Genomic DNA, 22809 nt, shown 5'->3' on the forward strand with positions numbered 1-22809 from the left:
AGGAAGGGAGGAAGGAATAGCACAAAATCCCTAGACAACGCTTGTGATGTGAAACTCAGATTTATTTTAGAGGATAAAAAATATCTATTATCCTTAAGTCTGAGACTCACACTGTTTGCAGGCTACCACAACATTACATAATCCTCCAGGGAACTCCCAGCACACTTCAACCCACCGCAGGAGAAATGAAGTGGAGAAGGGCAACTAATAATCTACATTTTTTTCTTAGTAGAGCCATGTACAATGATTTCTTCAGCCAAAATAAACCTTCCCCTGGCTACAAGCATCTTGATTCCCCAACATCTGGTAAACCAAATGAAAAAAAGTCTTTCTATTATTACTAAACAATGGTTGTTAAAAATGGCAACAAAGATGAATTCTTTTTCTTTTTTTTTAGATTTTATTTATTTATTTAATAGAGAGAGGGGACACAAGCAGAGGGAGTGGAGAGGGAGAAGCAGGCCTCCCGCTGAGCAGGGAGCCAGATGCGGGGCTCGATCCCAGGACCCTGGGATCATGATCCGAGCCGAAAGCAGACGCTTAACGACTGCGCCACCCAGGTGCCCCTCTTTCTTTTTTTCTTAAATATCCAATCATATCTGTCTTTTCCCGAAAAGATTCACATTTCTGAGTTATTAGACTTTAGGATGCTTACCTCTAACAAAATGATCACAATTGATAATTTGGTATTCTAACCATGCCAAACAACGTTTTTTTTTTCTTTTTAAGCCAAACCATAATAAATTCCTGCACCATAACATTGAAATGAACACCCAAAAGAAGAAATATCTTATTCTCTTCTTTAAGCTATGTCTATATGATAATAAAAATTGTTTAACTAAAAAATATACACAATGAATACCTTGATGCCGTGGTACTACAGACATTTCGTTTTACTGCATTAACGTCTTTTTTTAAGCCTATTTTCCAACTAATGATTGACTTTTTTATTATTAATTCTAGCTTTGAAAAGTCAGTGGTTTTAAAGTGAAAGTGCAAATATTGGTCTTTCATAAATAGGGGGACAGTGTGGGGATGTGAGTGTTGAACCCAAGGAAAAGAAAAGGTATTTATCCAAGGAAGTTGCTGAGAATGAATGTGATTCATTCTTAGGAATAACTGGCATGAAATTGGCCCCTTTTTCTTTTAAACTTGCATCATCTAACAACTTACATGATACTTCAGACATAATGCTTTCAATGCTGTTATTCTGGCAAAATGAGCATTTTGGAAGCCTCTACATGCATAGCTGGAAATGGTTGAAGTCTATTTAGAATGTCCTCCCTTTTAATGAAAACACAGACAAAAATCCTATGTATCTGATTTGTTTGAAACCTATTAAATTCTGCCAGAAGGTATTCTTGCTTTGCCACTCAAATGTAGAGAGCAGGGCAGAGGGACGGTCTGTGCTCTCTCATTTCCAAGTACCTCAAAAATACCATACCTTCTCATGCAATCACAGAGTCCGAGGCACTGGTCCAGCCAGCTTTTAAAGTGATTTTAATCTGTCCTTTGCTCCGATGTTCTCTGTATTGTTTCCTTCTACATCACACTAACCTTCTAGAGAAATCTTAAGCCTGGTGAGAACATCAGGGACATTTCTTAGAGCTCATATCACTGGTCATCTCAGTGGTGCCTATCACCATGTAAACCTTCATTTTCAACAAAAGCAGTGGCTGTAGCTACCATCTTGAACTTGAAAAAATTTGCCTTAGAGAACAGCCTTCATTTACTTGATTCTCTGCTAGTATTAAAAGACGAGGACCTAGGGGCACCTGGGTGGCTCAGTCATTAAGCGTCTGCCTTCAGCTCAGGTCATGATCCCAAGGTCCTGGGATCGAGTCCCACATCGGGCTCCCTGCTCTGTGGGAAACCTGCTTCTCCCTCTCCCTCTGTCCCTGCTTGTGTTCCCTTTCTTGCTGTTTCTCTCTCTCTCTGTCAAATAAATAAATAAAATCTTTAAAACAAAAAGAAGACGAAGACCCCGTTATTTAAAAATTCCATCATAACTTTTTGTTTCCTTACCAGAAGTTAAACTTGCAATTTCTTCAGAATCCTGACCTTTTTCATATGTGATCGCTAATTCTTGTGGCATGAGCATGTGGCTTGGTATGTAAACCAAATGGTTACTTCCATTGTCCTCCCACATGAAGGAGGAGTCTTTCCCAGCACTTAATTCCTGGCCAATGAAGCTGTTCTCTCCTGAAGAAATCTCATATGGCTCAGGAGTAAATCTAGCAGATAAAAACAAAAGTTTGAGATGAATCTTGGTAGCTTTGGGGAATGCAAATAAAATATCTCAACAATTTGATATAGTTACTTAATCATTTCTTAGAAAAAAAACCAAGTGGTAAATATCTAAATTCCTTTCAATAAAATTATTAAGATTTGTTATTATTAAAAAGAATAAACTGACAAATAAACAATTCCCATTTAGCCTTCCTTTTCCCTCATCTGCTTATAGCCTAATAACTATTATTTTGGAATAAATTGAGTCTGATTTGCCACAGAGTTTTAGATAAATGACAGGAAACTCGATCATAGGTTATTTGGAACAACCATACAATCTCTCAGATTGATGTCACTCCCCATAGAAAACAGAGAAAACAGAAATCGAGAACTGTTCTGAGAAGAATAAGATTATACAAAACTTATCTCATTGACATCAGATCTCTTAAAATGGTGTCTACATTTATATTTTTAGGACTTTAAGAATTCTCTGTGATAATTTGAGAATGTGTTTTTATTTAGACGATGTTAGAAAACATAGTCAATATAAGTTGATTCTTATTTTTGTTCTATTTATGCACCTTTATGTCATTCAATGTCCATGTTCATATCTGTATTTGATACTAGTATTTGGCACCTGGCAATATTACTTTAACTGTTGGGAGTTAATGAGGAAAGGGAAAAAAGTCAGACATAATACATGAATAATACATTCACACAAAGCTAAAGCCAAATGATATGACACACAATATGAATGACAATTCTGCAAGAATACAGGAGAAGACAGCGGTGAGGAATTAAGGCATCATGCGACAGAGTAGGCAGCCTGAAAGCAGGCATACCTCTGCAACACGCATCATATTTTACATTTCTTTTACCACATTTTTTCAGTTTTCAGGAATTCTATTTTGGCAAAGCAGAATCATCCATTATTAAATTAGTGTTTTAAATTTGTGTTTCACTGAGTTTGCTTGGATTCGATGCACATTTATTTTAGTCTGATAGTTGCACAAGAACTATAAACAGAGTATTTGCAGCTATATTTATGTTTGTATGTATCTGAATAACATTATATTTTGTCTGCAGTTCTGTAAGAATTGATTTGCCTTTAAATGAATTTATGACCTATTCAATGCTGGGAAATATTGCTTCACATGACATCAGTGCCATATTGTTCTTCAGGTGTTGGCAGCTGGACACTTCCTTGCTAAACTGCCAAGTGAATGAAATCTGACATTATAGGAATATGTACTTGAATGAATTCTGAGCACGCTTCATCTTGCCATTGTGCTTCTGGATGTGTGTAAGAGACCTTATCTATACTGAGAAGCTCTTTGCTTAATTGCAATCTGAGAAGAAGAAGTAATTACGGGCTTAAATCTGGGTTTTTGCAAGGCTGCAGTTAGGGATCCAAGCTTGGGGAAATACAGAGAAGCAGAGAGAAACCAAATGGGCCACTCATTCTGTTTGAGGTTCAAGATTTATTCAGATTATTTATATTGTTACTTAGGATACAATTTTAAGAAAAAATACTTATATGTGCAATTACATGGTGGGATCTTTTATGCTATCTTTTGTGGGGGATGAAACAATGAATTGTATGTAACCCCAGACTTCACTGAGACAAGACATTGGGATAAACTGTAATAACTGCCTCCACAGAAGTATAAGAAGGTACACAAAAGTAACGATTTTCAAAGTAAAAATGGGCTTCAAAGAGGAGATAGCTTCCGTCAGGGCCATGGACGTTGGGTAAGCTTTCACTGGAAGGGACAGGGTTCCAAGTGGTGTGACCCAAGACCAAGGAGGGTGAAGCAACTGTTCACACAAGGCAGACAAGAGTCCATCGTGGCCAGAATTGAGTTCTGATCCTGGAGAGAGATGGGAAGTGAGGTCGCAATGGCTAAGGCTATATTGTGGGTTCTATTCTGGGATAGATTTCAATGTGGGAACTGCTCAGGAAACCATGAACTGAAAGGCAAAATTGTAATACAGCTCATGAGGATGCTATAGAAACATCAATCCATAAAGCATCCTTGCTGTGAAGCTTCTGCTACAGAAAATGGAATACATGGGAAGACTTTACTTGAGAGATCTTATTAGCTTCCTCAACCTAATAACCTGCCATCAGCAATTATACACCCATCAGTCAATTAACAGTCGCTTGTAAATAGAAGAGATTTCTAACTCACAGAAGATCACTATTTTGATAAGCTTCTCCTCTTGAGATGAGTCTACAGGCATTCTCAAGCACTGGTGGTGGGTACTCGTTGAATCCTCCTATGGAGAGAGCAAAGTTAGAGTTAGGTTTTTAAATCAGAAATTATGTTTGCTAAGGAAAAAGAATCCCAAAAGGAATCTTCTTGAAGCAATCAATGTCACTACAATGTTTCAGCAAAACTTGGCCAGGGTGGAAGCAGAAAATAGTAGCAACTAGAAACAGCATTTAAAACTTGATTTTAGAATGTTTTGCAGCCAAAGAATTAGTAGGCTCATGGAAAACAAACCTCCTCAGATTGTTCATTTAAGGTTAATTGTGATGCAGAAACACATGATTTCCACATGCTCAGGCTAACAGAATCTAAGGGAAATTTTATTCTGAATCTGTCAAGTTTTTCACTCGGGTTTTTGTTAATAGAACAAACATAGAAAGGGTAGCATTTTATTACATGCTGCTATTTCTGTTCTTCTGTACCCATTAACACCAATTTCCTAGGAGGAAAATAATCAAAGAAAAAAGATTTTGGCTTACTGACCTAAATAATATGCTCCATTATTCCCTTCCCACTGTTGTTTTATATTAAAAAGTATATCATTATTTTTATTCATTCAGGAAAATACTTTTTAGTTAAAGGAGGCTTTTGGCCATGGAATGATCCACAATTCCATGAAAATATCTCAGAGAATGTTTATGGTTTTATAACAATTGTACTTCTCTTGTTCTAAGATGAGCATTCCCCACCCACCCCCCACCCCCCATTTCTCTGAAATAGACTAAGTCTTCTAATCAATTGCATCTGCCAGGTGCCTTAGTAAGGCGGGAACAGTGATACAGGATGCATTGCCTGTGCATGTGGGAGCAGCAAACATGCCGGTACCAAAACTTGTAGAATGAGGGCAGTAGTTTAGGAATAATCCCCAGAAGTATTAGTAGAGGGGTCTTTTAACCACTACGAACCAAGTGGTTATGGGAAGGCACTGAACTGGATATATTTACCAACATTGTTCAGGTGGCAATCAAAAGTAAGCTAGCTCCAATCATTGCAAAGCCTAACTTAAGAGCCCAGCAAGACCAGCTTTGAATTGTTTTATAGAGTTTTTTAAAAGTGCTGTGTCGCCATCAATCTTGATGACATAAAGAACAATACTGCATTGAACAAGATAGATCTCAGTGAATTGGAGTCAAGAAATAGCTCACAGGAGTCCAGTTTTGAATGTAAAGAAGTGCTAGGGATGCCCCCACCAGTCTATTTCACACATATTCCCTGTTCATGCATGCACAAGAGTGACATCTGCCAGTCTGTCTAAAAGAACTCTTCAGTTACTATAAAATACAAAACTAGAGTTTGCAGATAGGCAAGTTGGTATCAACATTTAATCGGAAGCACTTTTTATTTATTTTTACATAATATAATGGTGTATCATACAATTGAAGGCATTTAGAGTTAAAGAAATAACATGATATTCCCAAGGGGGAAGTTACTGGATTTTGCAATCAAATATGAGTTACAGCAAAAAGGTGGAGCCCTCTCTGCAATGGAGAGTGAACTCTCAAGATATTGTCATGATAGTGCTATTGGAGATTCCTTGAATACCAGGGCCACTTTGGACTTTAAAGTGTGGTAGGTTTGGTTCCAACAGAACCTAGGTCTAAACCTGGTAGAGTCCCAGAAAGAAAGGGGTCAGCCCTGATTCTGTAGGATGCCCTAGGGCAGGGTTTCTCAACTTCAGGGCTATTGACGATTTGGGCTGTATCTTTTTTTTTTTTCGGGGGGTATCCTGTGCATTGTAGGATGTTTAGCATCATGTCTGGTCTCTACGTACGAGATACTAGTATCCTCTCCCTCTCCCTCAGTTGTGACAAAAAAAAAAGTATCTCCAGACATTTCCAAATGTTTGGGGGGACAAAATCATTTCCAATCAAGAACCACTGCTCTAAGAGAGTTTCTCAAACCATTTGTGGGGAAGGTATTTTTATTCCTAATCCTTTGCAGACTGACACTTGTGGTTTCTATCTTGTTATATGAGACAGAGTACACTGTTCATGCACTTGTATGCTGTGGCAATGTCTACATTGCTACCCTATGACCCAGCAACTGCACTACTGGTATTTACCCCAAAGACACAGATATAGTGAAAAGAAGGGCCATATGCATCCCAATGTTCATAGCAGCAATGTCCACAATAGCCAAACTGTGGAAAGAGTCGAGATGCTCTTCAACAGATGAATGGATAAAGAAGATGTGGTCCATATATACAATGGAATATTACTCAGCCATCAGAAAGGATGAATACCCAACTTTTACAGCAACATGGATGGGACTGGAGGAGATTATGCTATGTGAAATAAGCCAAGCAGAGAAAGTCAATTATCATATGGTTTCACTTATTTGTGGAACATAAGGAATAGTATGGAGGACATTAGGAGAAGGAAGGGAAAAATGAAGGGAGGAATCGGAGGGAGAGATGAACCATGAGAGACTATGGACTCTAAGAAACAAACTGAGGGTACTAGAGGGGAGGGGGTGGGGGGATGGATTAGCCTGGTGATGGGTATTAATATTAAGGAGGGCACGTACTGCATGGAGCACTGGGTGTTATACAAAAACAATGAAGCATGGATCACTACATCAAAAACTAATGATGTATTGTATGGCGACTAACATAACATAATAAAATAAAATTTAAAAAAAAGTTCGCAGATGCTTATTCTCAATTTATGTATTTCTCTCTTGCAGATCAGTTTGTGGGTATTATCCATCTAATGGGTGACATTTTGTAGGGCATTGGCCTCAAGCCTTCCTACTCAAAGTGTCATTCTTGGACCAGAAGCATTGACATCACTGAGGAGACTGTTAGAAATGCAGAATCTCAGGCTCTACCCTGTACATACTGAACCAGGACTTGTGTTTTAATAAGAGTCCTGTGTGATTTGTATGCTTATGCTCTTCTGGAAGCACAGGTCTATGCTGTCTTTAAACCTTCATACAGGTCTCCAGGGCATGCCACAGTTGAAAATAAACTAGGTGCAGTGGGCAAACTTTTATGTAAATGCTCATCAAAGGACTGCTAAAACTTCTTTAGGTTGAGCAGGTGTGGCTCTAGAGACCTCCAATCACTCTGTGCTTTTAGTGCTGAGATTTTGTATAAAAGACATTCTATCATGAAAAAGGTCTCACCACATTAGGACCAAGGAAAAACAAAGTATAAGCAGGATGTGTCCCATCCCTGTCCCCATCTCACCATCTAATTTGTATATTTGGGTTAGCTATAGATTCAAAGATGTGTTACTATTAACAAACACTAATTTATTAAAACAAAGAAGAAAAACAAAATAATGACTTACGTCTGATTGAATAAATAACTGGCTTTATAAACTTCGTAATATAATCCAGATCTGGTTTATGAATTCTCCCAAGCTGTATCAGATGGTGATCAAGTGGGTAGCTGGCTAACTCTTCCATGTCCTCATTATATGCAGAGCACAGGGAAATCACAAATATGACATAGCCTTGACATTTGGCCCTCAGAGCCACCCTCTTTAAGAATTCCTTTCTGTCATGATATTCTCCAGCTGAGATCACAAAAATGACCTTGTGTTTTCTCAAGTTCGGCGCTTGTGGGAAGAGGTTCTCCACAGCCCATAGTAGGGTATGGCCAATGGTGGCTTCTCCTTTTAGCTGTTGGAGGGAAGACTGAATGTGCCTCTTCATTAGGACTCCGTCATTGTAAGCTGTAAATCCAAACTCTGTTTTCACCACACCCTTCTTTCTCCTAGAACTATCCCAAGGAGAATAGCTCAACAAGGCAATCCTATCACCAAAGTCTGAGATTCTAGGGTCTGATGCAATGTGGAAGTTGTCAATCATAGAGCTCACCAAGGTTTTCACAGCCTTAAACTCATCATTTGCTATAGTCTGAGAATTGTCTAAGAGGAAGGCTACATCCATGTATGAATTTTCAGGTAAAAAAATCTCTTTGATGCAATCATTCGGAAAACATTTATCTGAAAACACATAGAGAGACATGATTGGTTCAATGTCTGCACAACAAGACACTGTTGTTTGAGATCTTTTTCAAGTGATTCAGTGACTGATTACCAAGAAATAATAATCTGATCAATACCTCTTTAATCTCACATTATTTAAATTAATGAAGAATTTTCAATGTCCCAATATTTCTGTGGCCACTAGAAGGCAATTTGGGAAGGTCTTTGTAGAAAGCAGATGTAGGTAGCATGTATGCTTGAAGTCGGCAAGTCACGTCTAAACTCATTTAGAAACTATTCTCAGTATTTGGGAGGTTTTTGATACACACTACCAAACTGTACCCAAAGAAAATCCACATCAATTGGGATGGTATTTTAAACCAATTTTCACATTCTCTGGAAGCTCTAAATATTACAGAAATTGAAACCCTGATGTATAGTGTTGGAAGACGGGGAAACTTAAAATAGAATCTATATTCAAAACTAGAAATATCTGATAAAGCCAGATTTAATAACTCACTCAGAAGGCATTTGTTGCTGCACAATAAATTCTCATGAGTCTTACCATAGCAAAGTGTACAGTGTTGAAATTTTTCTAATGGCTCATACTCCCCATTTGGAGAAACTGGGATCACCTGAAATGTTCCAGTGTTGTCAAACTGTAATGAAAAACAAGTATATGCTTATTTGTTCATTTTCTTTAACCATTATAAGGAAGCTATTGTGTGCTCACTTTAAGGATTAGTTTGAAAAACCCCTAACTAATCACCATTATCTTGCATTAGAGCCCTTTGCTCTATTCAGTACATCTTCTCTCTTTCTTTCTCTGCTTCTCTCTTCCTCTCTCTGTCAGACACACACCATCCCCCTTTTATTCTAGACAACACAAAGAAGTATGTAGGGCAGGTATCAGCATCTTTATTTTATTGTGAGAAAAATATCACATGATAACCATCAGATTCACCTACCGGGGCAAGCATTAAAATCTCACACTTATTTCCAATTCTGAAATTCTTCACTGAATTGTACATGCTTTTTTTTTTTAAGATTTTATTTTAAGTACCCCATGTGGGGCTCAAACTCACAACCCAAGATCAAGAGTCTCATGCTCTACCAACTGAGCCAGCCAGGCACCTCTATATGCTTCTGGTTATGCACCAGCTGATTATGTACAACACATCAGCTTCTGAAGTTGGATCCTGCAGAAATTTTATCTACATACAAGTTTCCCTTGGCCTCTTTAAGCAGTGATCCCAACTATTTCCACCCCAATAACACTATGTAGAAGAAAGTATATCTTTCAGATGTCAAGTGGACTTCTTCGATCACAAATTCTGATTTAAAAGTTTATTTCCAAAGATAGTAGACAAAAGACACTAAGTCTATTCAAAATTCTTGGTAGTACATGGCCTGATTTTGTCTGTCTCTTGATTGTTTTTCTTGCATTAATACTTACTGAAATGGGCAATATGTAGCATTCATTCATTCTCTAATTCACTCATTCATTCAGTGAGTCAATAGCTATTTATTGGGCATTTACTCTGTTTGAGGCACCATGGAAGGCAGATACTTTCATTACAATGAAAGAAACCTATCATTCCCAGGTGATGATGAGGTATCTCTCAATCCACAAGGATACTCATGCTTTTTTCCCTTCTCCCTTGGGAAGGTAAAGGGTTAGAAAAACCGCACCCTGTTTTTCTGTAAAGTGTGGAGTGAGCATTTGAAAATACTTATAATTATTCAAGTCTTATAATCATAAAGCATTTACCAAGTTCCTTACTATTTTTTAATGAAAATTGGATGCTTTGGGTATTATTTTGTATTTGATCTTGTTTGTCCCACATGGAAAGACTAAATGCTGCCTTGGTAAATCAAGGAAGTTTATTCATAGGAATAAACCATATGCTCTTCATTCATTCATTCGCTCATTCATTCATTCAAAAAATACTTATTGAATGCCTGTAATGTTATAGGTAGTGTTCTAGGCTCTGGGGATACAGAAACGAACAAAGCAGATAAAATCTCTACCTTATAGTGCAGTAGGGGACACATACCATAAAATAACAAATAAGTAAATAATCTAGTATGTTGGGAGGTAATTATTTTTATAGAGAAAACTTTGACTTCCTTCAATCCTTTTTGTCAGTTTCTATTGTGACTCTCCCTGTGGCTCCTATTCCCAAAAACTACCTGGATTTGTCATGAGCAGATTGATTCTCTTTGTGTTATAGAGGGCTTCTTTTTCTTTTTACAGTAGAAATATAGGTGTTTGTGTATATATCTAGACCTTTATAACCTCTTGGACGACACCATGGCTTCATCCAGCTCCAGGAGCATGTCATTCGTGGACAATCCGAATAAATTTAAAAACAATAGAACAGTAGATGGAGAAATTCTTCAGTGTGGCGGGGGGGAGAGGAAGAAACATAGGTTCCTACAAGAATTTGCCAATCCAAACCTCTCTTGGGTTCATATGTTCATTTACATTAAATGTTTTACACAACATTAGGGGCTCAGAGATCCCCTAAACTTCATCCATCATAAGTTAAGACCAGCTATTCAATGAGATATAGCAAAGCAGATGACAGATGTGAGAAACACCTGATCTGCAGGAGGCTGGCAGAACCCCATATTCATGGTCCCTTCTATCAGACAAACCTTAGTTCGAATTTTGATTTAGCCATTTATTAGCTGTACAAAATTGGAGAAGGCACTCAAATTCTCTGGGCCTCAGTTTCCTGTGTTTTAAATGGAGATAACAACAGCATTCACTTCAGAGGGCTGTGAGTATGTATGTCAAGTTCTAGGGACAGTGCCTGGCGTACAGCTAGAGCTGAGCAAATGTGGCTACTGTTATTACTGACTACTGTTGTTATTAAACATTGGATTTCATGGACCCTGGCAACAACACAGCTGGGGAAATTGCAGAAAATATCTGTATCATGTATCATGTAATATCATGGATCCCACCCCCCATACTCGCCACTATCCCCATCTTACCATGTTACACATGAAGAGGTTGCCAAGAGAAGTTCTTACCTCAAAAGCCTCAAGGAAAATCCTTTCGTTAAAAGCAAAGACTGCCGGACTGATATCCAGGGCACTGAACTCCATGGTGGCGGTGATGATGGATGACTGACTGGCCGCTTGTCCATTACCGAAAAACACAGCAACTTTCCTCACATTGGCTCCCGCATATGTCCGCTTGAAAACGTTCCTGGCCACAAACCTCATTGCATTACCAATGTCTCGGGCTTCTCTGGGGGGTCGATATTTCATTTGGGAAATAAGCTGGAGGAGCTGCTTCTTGTTACAGTAGTCTGACCCACGGATGAGGTAGCTGGTGCTTGAGTCATAGGAAACTACAACAACTCTTGCTCCCACAGGGCAGTTACTTTCTCTGATGTCAAGGTCACTGACAATGGATGTAATGATTTCCCTCATTTCATTAAATCTCTGTTCGGAGATACCGTAGGACTGGTCCAGGGCAAATACCAGCTCTGTTGGGTACACTGGACACTTTTCTGCAAACATGAAAAGCAGAAGTATGACGTTATTTCACTGATCAAAAGCCCTTCCCATTCCTTTTACTCCAGGGGTGAGGCTGGTTCACACCAAGGACTAGGGAGATGCAGGTGCTGCCTCCAGCTCCAGAACAAGAGGTACGCACAAGTAACTCTTTGTTCATGTTAAAGTGTTACATGAGTCTAGAGCGTGCATATGCAGTGGTATAATACTCAGACTTCACAGCCCTCAATCAGCCTGCTATTTAAAAAGAAATTGACAGGGGTACCTGGGCTGATAGAACAGTTCTGAATCCTGATCGTGGTGGTGGTTACATGAATCTATGCATGTGTTGAAATGGGACTCACACACAAAAAATTATTTTTACTGTAAGTAAAATTTTTAAAAAATTAATAAAAGAAAATGATAGCTTTGAGGGTTTTGAGTTTACTGTCTTCAAAAATCTTCAGAAATGATCTACTAATAACTATAGTCAGTCAGAAGATTTTCATCCACTTATGCAATAAATTTTCACTAAGTAGCATGCTGGGTGATATGCAGGGTGACATACATTGAGATACATGCAAAGATGACCCAAATTCAAGCCTGCCCTCAAGGAATCTATCCTGGAGACGATTGCTCCACGGAGAGGTACAGAGTGACTATTATTCTTCATGAGCATTTGGAGGCCAAAGAGGCTGTTTCCCAAGAGAGGGGCCCTCATAGCCCTGAGAGACCCTGAGAGCCCTGAGGGACCCTCAGAAGCTAGCTTTTAAATGAAAGCAAAGGTGGCTGGAGGAAGGGAGCAACATGACCACAGCAGGCTTGCAATGAGCTGTTATAAAAATGGGGCTGTTTGCAATTTCCAACTCAATGCTAATAATCTTCTGGTGATTGAACTTTAGGAACCTCATAGGGAATCTGCCCTATGTATCAAACCTAACTTTTCAAGGTGCTATTAAAGTCTGAACACAGGAAGAGAAAAAGGGATTATTTAAAAAACAAACACCCTCACCTACATAGGCTGCTCTACTATCCTCAAGCTGGCTAACTCCCCAAGCACATTAGATTCTAAATATCCCATACCCCAACCCACTGTTCTCAGCAATAGAATAGGAGAGGAAAGGTTGATTTAGAGATGTTTTGAATCAAGGAATTTACAGTGAAGAAAAAATATCAAAGCTAATAATGAACAGTAAAATATGAAAAATTAAGTATTCTTCCCTTCTTTGCCCTAATACTAAAAATTATTCAAGAAGCGGTAGGCAAGCATCTTCAAGACTGACCTATTGTCACAGATTCTCCCAGAAAGCAGAACCAGTTTCTATTTATTTTTATTTTCTCCTTTTCCTAGTGCCCAGCAGAGTACCTGATAAACTTAATTCAAATCCATGAAGTTTCATTGGGTACTTATATGTGTAAGTTTTGGGGGGTTTTTTTGGTCTGTTTATTTTTCAGAATTAAAGTTGATGATGCCAAATTTGGGATAAGGTCAAACTTTTGGGATAAGTCCCCATGGGTCTACTTCAGCAGGCTTCTGGAAGTCCAGGAGCTCTTGACGTTGACATAACCGCTTCAGCGGCAATGGGGTCCAAGGGATCTAAGGTGCCATGCGACACCCACTGGTAGTCCAGGCCCCAGGAAGACCATCCACAGCAAGGTCAGGTGTATAAGAGGTGGGCACTTGGTGAGATGAAATATGTGTGTGTGGGTCAGAGACAGGAAAAGAAACATCACTGGTCCAAGAAGCCAGTGTCCACAGGGTCAGCAACAGAGCAAGAGAACGTGGTCATTCAGAGCCCGGTCCCTGAATTCCCCAGCAATGCGGGCCGACTCCATAAAGAAACTGAATTGTGAAACTGAGACAGGACCTAGAAAGCACAATAGTGTGAAGGGGCTTGGGCCTGGGTGTCACCATTTTACAATCAGAAACATGACATTGACAACTATAGCCATAATCACAAAATTAAAGTGTCAGCATAGAAGGAAGAAGTCCTTTTTCCCATGGGGCTGAGAGTTTCTTTCAAATGGGTCTTGTCAGAACGCAGCTAATTACTTCAGGCAGAAGCACAGTACGGTAAGAACACTCACCTTTCCAACAAGCTATAAAAGAGAGAGAGAGAAGAATCTGTTACATTTTTGGCACACAGACAAAATAATCCCCCAGAACAAAATTTCAGCAAACCTTAACATTTGTTTGACTCTACTTGCAAATGAGGCTAATTCCTAAATTACAGGAAGTCAAGGTTAGAGGCCTGAGGAACACATACACTGAATTTTATTAATGGGTGAACCTTCCTGACCTTTTCTCCTTGTGAACCATGGCCAGCAGACTTCAGCACAATTTTGGCTGAAATCTGAAACACTGATCACTTGTCTTAGAAGTAAAATAGATGAGCCTCAGATTAAAAGGCAAGATAGCTCAAATTCAATTTGTTTTGTCTCTCTTCTTATAGCCTTGAGAGTCATTCAACAAGGCAAGGCTAAAATATGGAGCTTATTTTCCTCCCACCTTGGGAACCTCTCTTTCCTGCAGAAATGTGGGGATTTCCAAATAAACTTGGTCTCTGCTAAAAAATACAGCGCTTGGGTTGGAGTGATCTCTGTATCTAGAGAGAGGAGGGAAACTCCCAAGGGTTTCTCCTGAGCAAAACAGCATCTGGTTTTTCTAAGTGATTTACTCTATAAACAGGGGACCAGAGGGAGATGTTGGTAAATCTTTAGAAAGCACTGGCCTGACAATTTCCTTGCTCATGTTTCCAATTCTTAAAAAGCAAATGAGTCACTCCGATATAATAAAAGATTTTATTAGCACTGGCAACAACCTAGCCTCCACCCTGCTGTCCCACAGCTCATGCTCTCTCACGTCACCCCTATTAGCACCTTTTGACTGTTTTAATCCTGTGGCTGCTGAGATGCTAACCGCCAGCAGACAGGACTCAGAACCCACCGCCTCCTCTGCATCTCAAGGCCTGCAGCAGATCCCTTTTTCTCTGAGAACCTCCATTTGTCCACCTCCAACCTAGTTGTGAGGCTAGAAACCCAGGCTCTGGAAACAGATGCACCTGTCTGGGTTTGAGTGTGGCAAAGCTGCTTGACTTCAGGGAAACTACTTGATCTCTTTAAGTGATCTGAAAAATCTTCTTTATTTTTCCTAAAAATCTTCTTTACTTATGCCCCTCCCTCCAAAATTCTAATCATTTGAGCCCTCCTATTTTATTTGCAACTGGTCGGTTGGCTGCTAAGGTGTGCCAATCAGGGCTTTGATCATGTACCCGTCTACCTATCGGGTTATTGTTCCTGTGTTGATGGTCTTTTGGGCTGACATTTGGAGACTAACTGCCTTAACCTGTGAAGCTGTGATAGTACCAATGTTTTATGGTTAATTGTTTTGTTCAATTAACAAAAGTCACTTCTGCAGAGGCTGCTAGGTGGGATGCTGCTGTGGTTTTGTTTAAGCTGGTGCAGTTTCGTCTTAGCTGTCCCAGCTCCTTGTTTTCTCGTTGGGGACCCTGGCCCTGACTACGTAACTGTCCAATTAACTCCTAACACAACCACCCCCACTCCACATTCCCCTCAGCCCCCTAGAGCTCTTATTTTATTCTGGGGGTGGAGTCCCAATCACCAGCTCAGGACTGGGGCCTCACCCCGGTGTTGCAGGACTGGGATGCTGCAGGACTGAAAAGCAAACTTGGTAGACCAGGAGTTCAGCCCCACAGGGCCTTCATGATGTCACCTATAAAGCGGGGCCCTCTGAATTAGCTCTAAAGAACTGTCACCCAAACCCCAACTTGGTTCTGCATTCTGGAGTTCCATGCTCCCCAATCAGCACCGTGTCTGGTTACAGAACCCAGAGGCCCCTGGCTCCCTAATTTCTTGGCTAACTCCTTTCATTCAGTGTTGGAAAATTGTCTTTAAATCCCTAACCCTCCACAGACCAGCAGTCACCTCCCCCACAACTTCCTTCCCCTTTTTCTTCCTTGGGAAGATATCTGTTGATTTCCTGAGAAGAATTCCCCTCCCCTCAATGGCTCTCTCCCTCTGTTCTCGCCCCCCCCAGGACCCCAGACCCTGGTTCTCACTTCCTCTGTGTGCTGGAGAGCCTTTCGATTCTCAGGCAGTGTCTTTCGCTTGGGTCCTCTCCCTTTGAATCTTCTGTCCCTTGGCATTTCTTGCTTTTTTTCAAGCTACCCACATTTGCTGGACCTCCTCATCTCTGCAATGCCATTTGCTGTCCTTTGGCCCCACTCTTTTTGCTAAGATGTCTTCCTGAATCCATCCCTTGGGTTTCTGTTTCCTTCTCTGTAGTTTCACATCCTTAGGACCTCACCCATCCCTGTTGGCCTCAAGGGCCACAAGTCTGTGAGTGACTTGAACATCACGGTCTCCTCACTTGATCCCCACCTTTATGACAGTCCATTTATTTAGCTGCCTGTAGATAATTTAGGGCCCATACGACATCCCCCTATCTCTAAAATGTTTAAAGTCATCTTATTTTCCCACCAAGTGATTTCCCTTCACATTTCCTCCTGCCTTCTCATCCTCAGTGGTCCTAAGCCTCTCCTGCTCTAGCGTTATACTTATTTCAAACTTCTTTTCTTTTTGTTCTTTCCTTGCCCCACACTTGCAATGATTACATCTTTATCCAGTCTCCTGTGGTAAAGTCTCTCCAATTTTCCCATCTGACATTCTTCTGACTGTGATTGTATAAGCATCATTGTAAGTCACAATGGAAGCATGAAAAAAGACAGATCACTTAAAATTCTACCACTCTAACAAAGTAAGTTGTTACATTTTTCTACTTTGCTTCTAGAACTTTCTCTGTCTTTTACATATAGGTAAATATTTACCTATATGTAAAAATAATGAGGATCCAATTTAATTTTCTGCTTTTTAATGACAATATTATTTATATTCTGATTGAGTCTTCAAAAAAACCAATATCTGCTTAGTATTTGATCAGAAAATGATGCGCTATAACCTAATTATTCTCTAAATGCAAATAGTCTAAAGGTATATTCATTTTGCTCTAATGAATAATATTTCAACAAGCATATTTGCATATAATTTTTCTTTCTTTTGCTTTATTTCCTTGGGATAAATTTTCAGAAAATAGATCACCGGGCTTCTTCTACCTCACTTCCCTTTCTTCCTAACCAAAGACAATCTGTCTATTTGTTGACTTCTGCTTTATTCCTCTGCTGAAACTATTCTTTTGCCACTCCCTCATCACTTCCCCATAACTGAATTCAAGTACCCCTGTCCAAGGAGACTTCATTTACTAAGTAACTAACTGACTAAACCCAAATCTCCATGCTCATCCCTTTAACACCAGGCCCTTGCAGACCTTTGTACCAAATCGTGTGAGCGAATTCACACACCTTTTGAGTTGGATTCCAATTGTTTCCCATAAGCACATTTTCTCTCCTATATGAATCACACTTCTTGAGTCTCTTACTTATACCACTTTCCCTCCCACCTTTGATGTGAGCTGTTCCTACAGCAAGTACTCAGGACAAACCTGTTGCAGAGGACACACGCCACCAGTGGATTCAGCTTACTGATTCTGCATACCCACACCACACTCATCCTCAGTGCCCTCACCAATCCACCAACCCCCCCCGTCCCCTGACACACAGATACTCACGACTATGGTCTCGCATGAACTGGATCAGATCACATTGCTGCAAATAAAAAAAGAGAAAGAGAACAGAAACATGAGCACAATGACCTCTGAGGGGCCATATTTATTTGCCAGTGGACTGGTTAGGTTTTCATTTGTGAATAAGGAGATACATACGGAATATACAGGCTTCCCCTCCATGCCTTTCATGCCCTAGGAAAACAAAACCAGAGCAAGTTATTGGGATGTGAACTGGAGTCTTTAGTGACAAAACAAGAGTAAAGGAAAAAAAAAAAAAAAACCTCATTCTTAAAAGCACAGCTGGCAGAGAGTGGTTAAAGTATTCCTGAACTAGGAGATTATGATGCTATTTCCCCACTTAAATCAATGGTGTAAACTTCTTTGTTTCAGTGTTAGATCAGTTAAGCTAATGTCTGCCCAGAGTGAACTGAATTACTTTTCTAGGTGAGAAGAAACAAAAGTATTTCTTAAAGATGTTTGTACTAAGGATATAATACTTAAAAGGCACTTCTCATGAGAAAAGTTGAAATGTAAACAGCAGGCTTCCCAAAGCATGCCACAAGGAAAGGAATTTATTAAGAATTCAGAGGTACAGATGTATGACAAATCAAGGACTTTAAAATGCAGGTGGTAGCATACACCTCTACATATGTGAAAGAACTGGAGATAATTACGTAGCAAGATGGGCATTATACAAAAGAAGAGCATTACACAAAAGAGTAAGCTCATAAATGCTGAGAGGTTATAAACAAAGGAGTACGCATAATTGGCTGAAATGAATCAAGGAAGCTTCCTAAAAAAAAAAAAATGCTTTTTTTCAAGCTTGAACTTTTTTCTCTTTTCCCCTATCAGGATCAGGCTTCTCCGTGGCAGCAGTTCTTAACATGTTCAATGCACATAGGTCTCTTTTGGCAACTGGTGAATGCTAGTAGGCTGGCTCCAGAAAATTCTATTACAGGCTCACACTCATACAATTTCACTGGCCTCAGAAGCTCAACCAGGGATGTCAGTGTAAGAACCCCTGTCCTAAATGACAACTGGGTCATCTGTCCATCCATCTATCCATCCATCCATCCATCCATCCAATTAACAGTTAAACGTCTACTGAATCCTCAGGCGGCCCATTGTGCGCTGCTGGTGTTATCCAGAAATGTTGTGGCATCTGTAATTCTACCCACTGGGAGCACTGGTTCTTCCTGACCAGAATCAGGAAATTACATATCTCACTAAGAAATGCAGAGTCTCAACCTTCCTTTTGTAAGTTATGGCACAAGACAGAAAAGAATGCACAGCCATTTAAACAGAGAGAGGAAGAGTTTCTGGCTAATAAGTAAGAGTAGGCAGTCCACATCTTACAGAGGATCAGAGCTCCAGAGCATCTGTCCTAAAGGACCGAGTTAAAGAAGAACTTCAATTAAGTTCTTAAGCAGAGGCTGAGGACTGAGAGCCCAAGACAAAGAAGCTGATCTGATTCTAGCAGACCAGGAGGCCCAAAAGAGAAAAGCCACATTCTGGTAGACCAGCAACCCCAGGACAGTGAAACCATGCTCTAGTGGACCAGCAGGGCCAAGCACAGAGGCTGGGAAGATGTGGGACCCCACATGAGAACTCCAGAATCTGGAAAGGAGATAAATCCAGAGCAGATCAGTATGACTCAGAAACTAGAGTCTCACCCAGGAGACTACATATTCACCAATTCCTTAACATGAAAGAAAAAAAAAAGATGTATTAGAGTATCCTTTACAGCCAGTTGACTCTCACTCTATTGTCATCCATTAAACATCCATGCTTTTGTCTTCTCTATGAGGTCCCAGGTTAAAGAACTCCTCCAGGTAGTCACAAAACACTCAAGAGTGCACAGAACAAGATAAGCTGTTTTTCCACCCTGTACACAACGCTTACTGCGCCTTCTACATAAACCCAGGTGCTGGCAACTTTTAGTTCTTACCTGACTATGCTCATCAGGGGAGAGAGACATGTAACTAAATCATTTTGATAACAGGAGAGGCACTAAAATAGAGATATGGGGCGTTTCATCACTGGGAGATATGCCTGACTCTGCCTGGGATTGCTTCCAGAGGTGACATTTCTCTTGCACTTGGAAGCAGAGTGTGAAGCTGTGGTTATATTTCCAAATCTCTCTGGAGTCTATATTTTGAAGTTGGGAAGGCAACAGCAGTGATTTGGAAAACCATCAACTTGTCTTGCATGCTGGAACTTTGCCAGGACACCTTTATGATGCTTATACATTCCCATCCCTATTTTTAAACTTTAGTAAAAAAAATAAATAAATAACAGTTACAGCTAATATTTGCACTAAACTTTATCATTCACAAAGAGTGCTCACATTTGAGAATCCGGTCCTCACTGCTACCTTTTGAGGAGGTAGGACAGAATATGTTGTCCCCATTTTAGAAGTAAACCGAGAGAACAGGTGACCAGCCAAAGGGCACACAGCCAGCAAGAAGCAGAATTTGGACTTGAACCCAGTGCTCTGACTTTAAAATCTGTACCCCTTTTGGGGAACAACCTAGAGACTAGTATAGGCTACTTATTTCTAATGGTGTACTTACTGTCCGTCCAGGAGGGCCTGGGGGTCCTGGAGGTCCCTCTTCACCTTTCAGGCCTATGGTGAGCTGCAGATAAAAACATGTTTTAGTTTCCACACTGTCTATCCATGGAAATGACCTCAGTTTTAATGAGGCTTTATAATTGAAAAAAATTTTTTTAAGATTTTATTTATTTATTTAGAGAGTGTACCAGTGGGGGGAGGGGCAGAGGGCGAGGAAGAGAGAGAATATCAAGCAGATTCCAGGCTGAGCACAAGCCTGATGTGGGGGCTTGAACCCACGACCCTGAGATCATGACCTGAGCTGAAATCAGCAGTCAGATATTTAACCAACTGAGCCACCCAAGTGCCCCTTAAAAACAAAGTTTTTAAAGAAAGCAACTATTAATTCAACTCAAGTAAATTCCTTACTTGTAATATAAATAGCCATTCTTAACCACTGGAAAACCTCCATTTCCCTTTTAGACCCTCCATTTAGTGACATACTTTGCTCTGGCACTGGCCGTACATTTGAATCTAAATTAGTCATAAACTAGGATTGGTGCTAAAAAAAAAAAAAAAAAAAAAAAAAAGCAAATATACTAGGGCACACAGAGACCTAATTAAAAACCTCCCATCTGCAAAGGATCAAATACAAAAAATAATTCTCCACATACATAAGAGGACATGGGTGGGCTGTGTCATTCCCATACTTCAAGGTGATAGATACAGATGTTAATGACATATATCCAGCCAGATGGAAAATATCTCTTTCATGCTGATAATGACCACTGATGTTACGTTCACACTTCCAAATGAAAAGATGCTTGTCTCAGCATTTTGTTTTTTAAAAAACTATAACATTTTACTTTACACTTGGCTAATTAGAAGGTCTCAACAGCCTTCCTTAAAATGAATGCCCTAGATGACCTTGGGTATGGGTAATGGAACTGTCAGAAAACTCTCAAGAACACAGCGGGAAGATGTCAGCTGCATTTCCACTCCGGGTTAATATTCTGGGCTTTAATATGTGGCTTAGAAAACACTGGAAGGCACTGACATTTCTTGGAATAGCCAGTTATCAATCTATAAATCTTTAAAATAGTTCAGATTCATGAAACCATAGAATTTTAGAGCTGAAAGTGATCTTTGGTGTCAAGTTCAAGTCTCATGTTATAGAAAGAGAGACCCTGAAATTCTGTGGTGAAGGTCACAAAGCCAGGAAGTGGCATTTCAGATGCCCTTGGGTTAGAGCAATAAACCACATTTATTATTACAACATAAAAGCCACAGTCTTCTAAAGAAACATTTATTATTTCTGGAATTATAGGCCACTTACTGTTAATCCCCTAAATCCTTTGGGTCCAGGACCCCCAGGAATTCCAGGATCACCAACAGCACCCTAAAGATTCAGATATAAGAAATCAATATATTAAAATATTTGCTATGAAAGAATAAAAATAATTCTCTCTAATCTAAAACCTAATTGATCTTATAACTATACTATATATTAAACATTAAATGTCACCTTCTCCTGTTGCTTGGAACTAAGTTATTGATACACCTAAATATTCCCCAAACTATTTTTAATTTTCTAAGAATACAAATATTTATGCATGAATATCAAGGAAATGGCTGCCCAATCAGTTACTAAAAATATCTAAAGAAAAAATGCTTGATGATCAGGGAAAACATATGGAGTATTAACTACAGAAAATACTAAATAATTACTTCCTAAATTCATGAGTCATTTCTGAAAAAGCTGAAGGTAAAAAAAAAAAATTTGCTCTGACCTTGGTGGGAAATGAATTTTAGTACCTATTTATCAACAAACTAATTTCACATTTATCCCTAAACTGAAATAGGCTAATTTTCTCCCTTTATCAGTAAATTAGAAAACTGGTCTTCTGCAATGAGGACTGTTGTCCTAGTAGTTAGTTATATAGTTCCCTCTTGTACCCTTCTCTAGCTAAGAAAAGAATCTCTTCTGGTAATTCATCCATTGAAAGCACTTTTAAGAGGATTCAAAAATTGGCTGTTTTCCTGTAGTTGATTTGATTTGCTTAGACATTCAATTTTTTGTAATCCATATTTTGTATTTTAATTTGAGCACCAACTATTGGAAGATACTCTTCTGGACAGGACACTTAAAAAAAAGAAAAGAAAAAGGAAATCTTATCCCAGAATTCCAGTGTACAAGAACAGGGGCTGCTCGGACTGAAAAGGAAGGTATGTCTAGTGGTAGAGCACAGAGGGGGATTTCAATCTGGAAGGCTAGGAGGGATTCTGGAAACGGTTTGCTCAGGAGAGGAACACGAGTAGGTCATTCTGCCGAAGACGCCAAGTGACAGCGGTGTTTGGGACTAACTGAAGCAGGGAGAAGGTGGAAATGGAGACCATGAGAAGAATGTTGCCACCTTCCAGGCAAGGGGAAGTGAAGGCCACAATGATAAAGAACAAAGAGCAATAGCGGAAGCCAAGAGTTTGGAATGAGATAACCGAGGCAGAGAAAGCAAGAGCACAGAAGAACTAGACTTGAGAGGATGTCTAGAGGTAGGAGTTTCAAGACCGGGCACATCAGGCAACGAAGGACAGCACAGTCTTTTCCAATTTAAAGGTCCAGAGTAGTTAAGTATGGTCCTTTACTCGGGAAGCCCTGGCAAAACAATTGCT

At 39.7% G+C, this 22809-nt stretch overlaps 1 protein-coding gene across 1 annotated transcript in view; it reads right to left on the reverse strand.

Annotated features, from left to right (window-relative positions):
* Positions 1 to 22809, reverse strand: part of COL6A5 (collagen type VI alpha 5 chain) — a 159194-nt gene that overhangs the window by 30873 nt on the left and 105512 nt on the right. Inside the window, exons 28-37 of the mRNA XM_073883726.1 lie at positions 21476 to 21538; positions 20162 to 20224; positions 17745 to 17780; positions 17592 to 17628; positions 14036 to 14047; positions 11480 to 11964; positions 9003 to 9096; positions 7796 to 8455; positions 4422 to 4509; positions 2026 to 2234 (exon numbers count right to left, since the gene is read on the reverse strand). Coding sequence (XP_073739827.1) covers positions 2026 to 2234; positions 4422 to 4509; positions 7796 to 8455; positions 9003 to 9096; positions 11480 to 11964; positions 14036 to 14047; positions 17592 to 17628; positions 17745 to 17780; positions 20162 to 20224; positions 21476 to 21538 — 1747 coding nt within the window. The remainder of the gene's footprint in view (positions 1 to 2025; positions 2235 to 4421; positions 4510 to 7795; positions 8456 to 9002; positions 9097 to 11479; positions 11965 to 14035; positions 14048 to 17591; positions 17629 to 17744; positions 17781 to 20161; positions 20225 to 21475; positions 21539 to 22809) is intronic.

This window comes from Callorhinus ursinus, unplaced genomic scaffold (genome assembly GCF_003265705.2).
Source record: "Callorhinus ursinus isolate GAN/ISIS: 27379988/994484 unplaced genomic scaffold, GSC_fseal_2.0 scaffold1, whole genome shotgun sequence".
Classification (NCBI taxonomy): domain Eukaryota; kingdom Metazoa; phylum Chordata; class Mammalia; order Carnivora; family Otariidae; genus Callorhinus; species Callorhinus ursinus.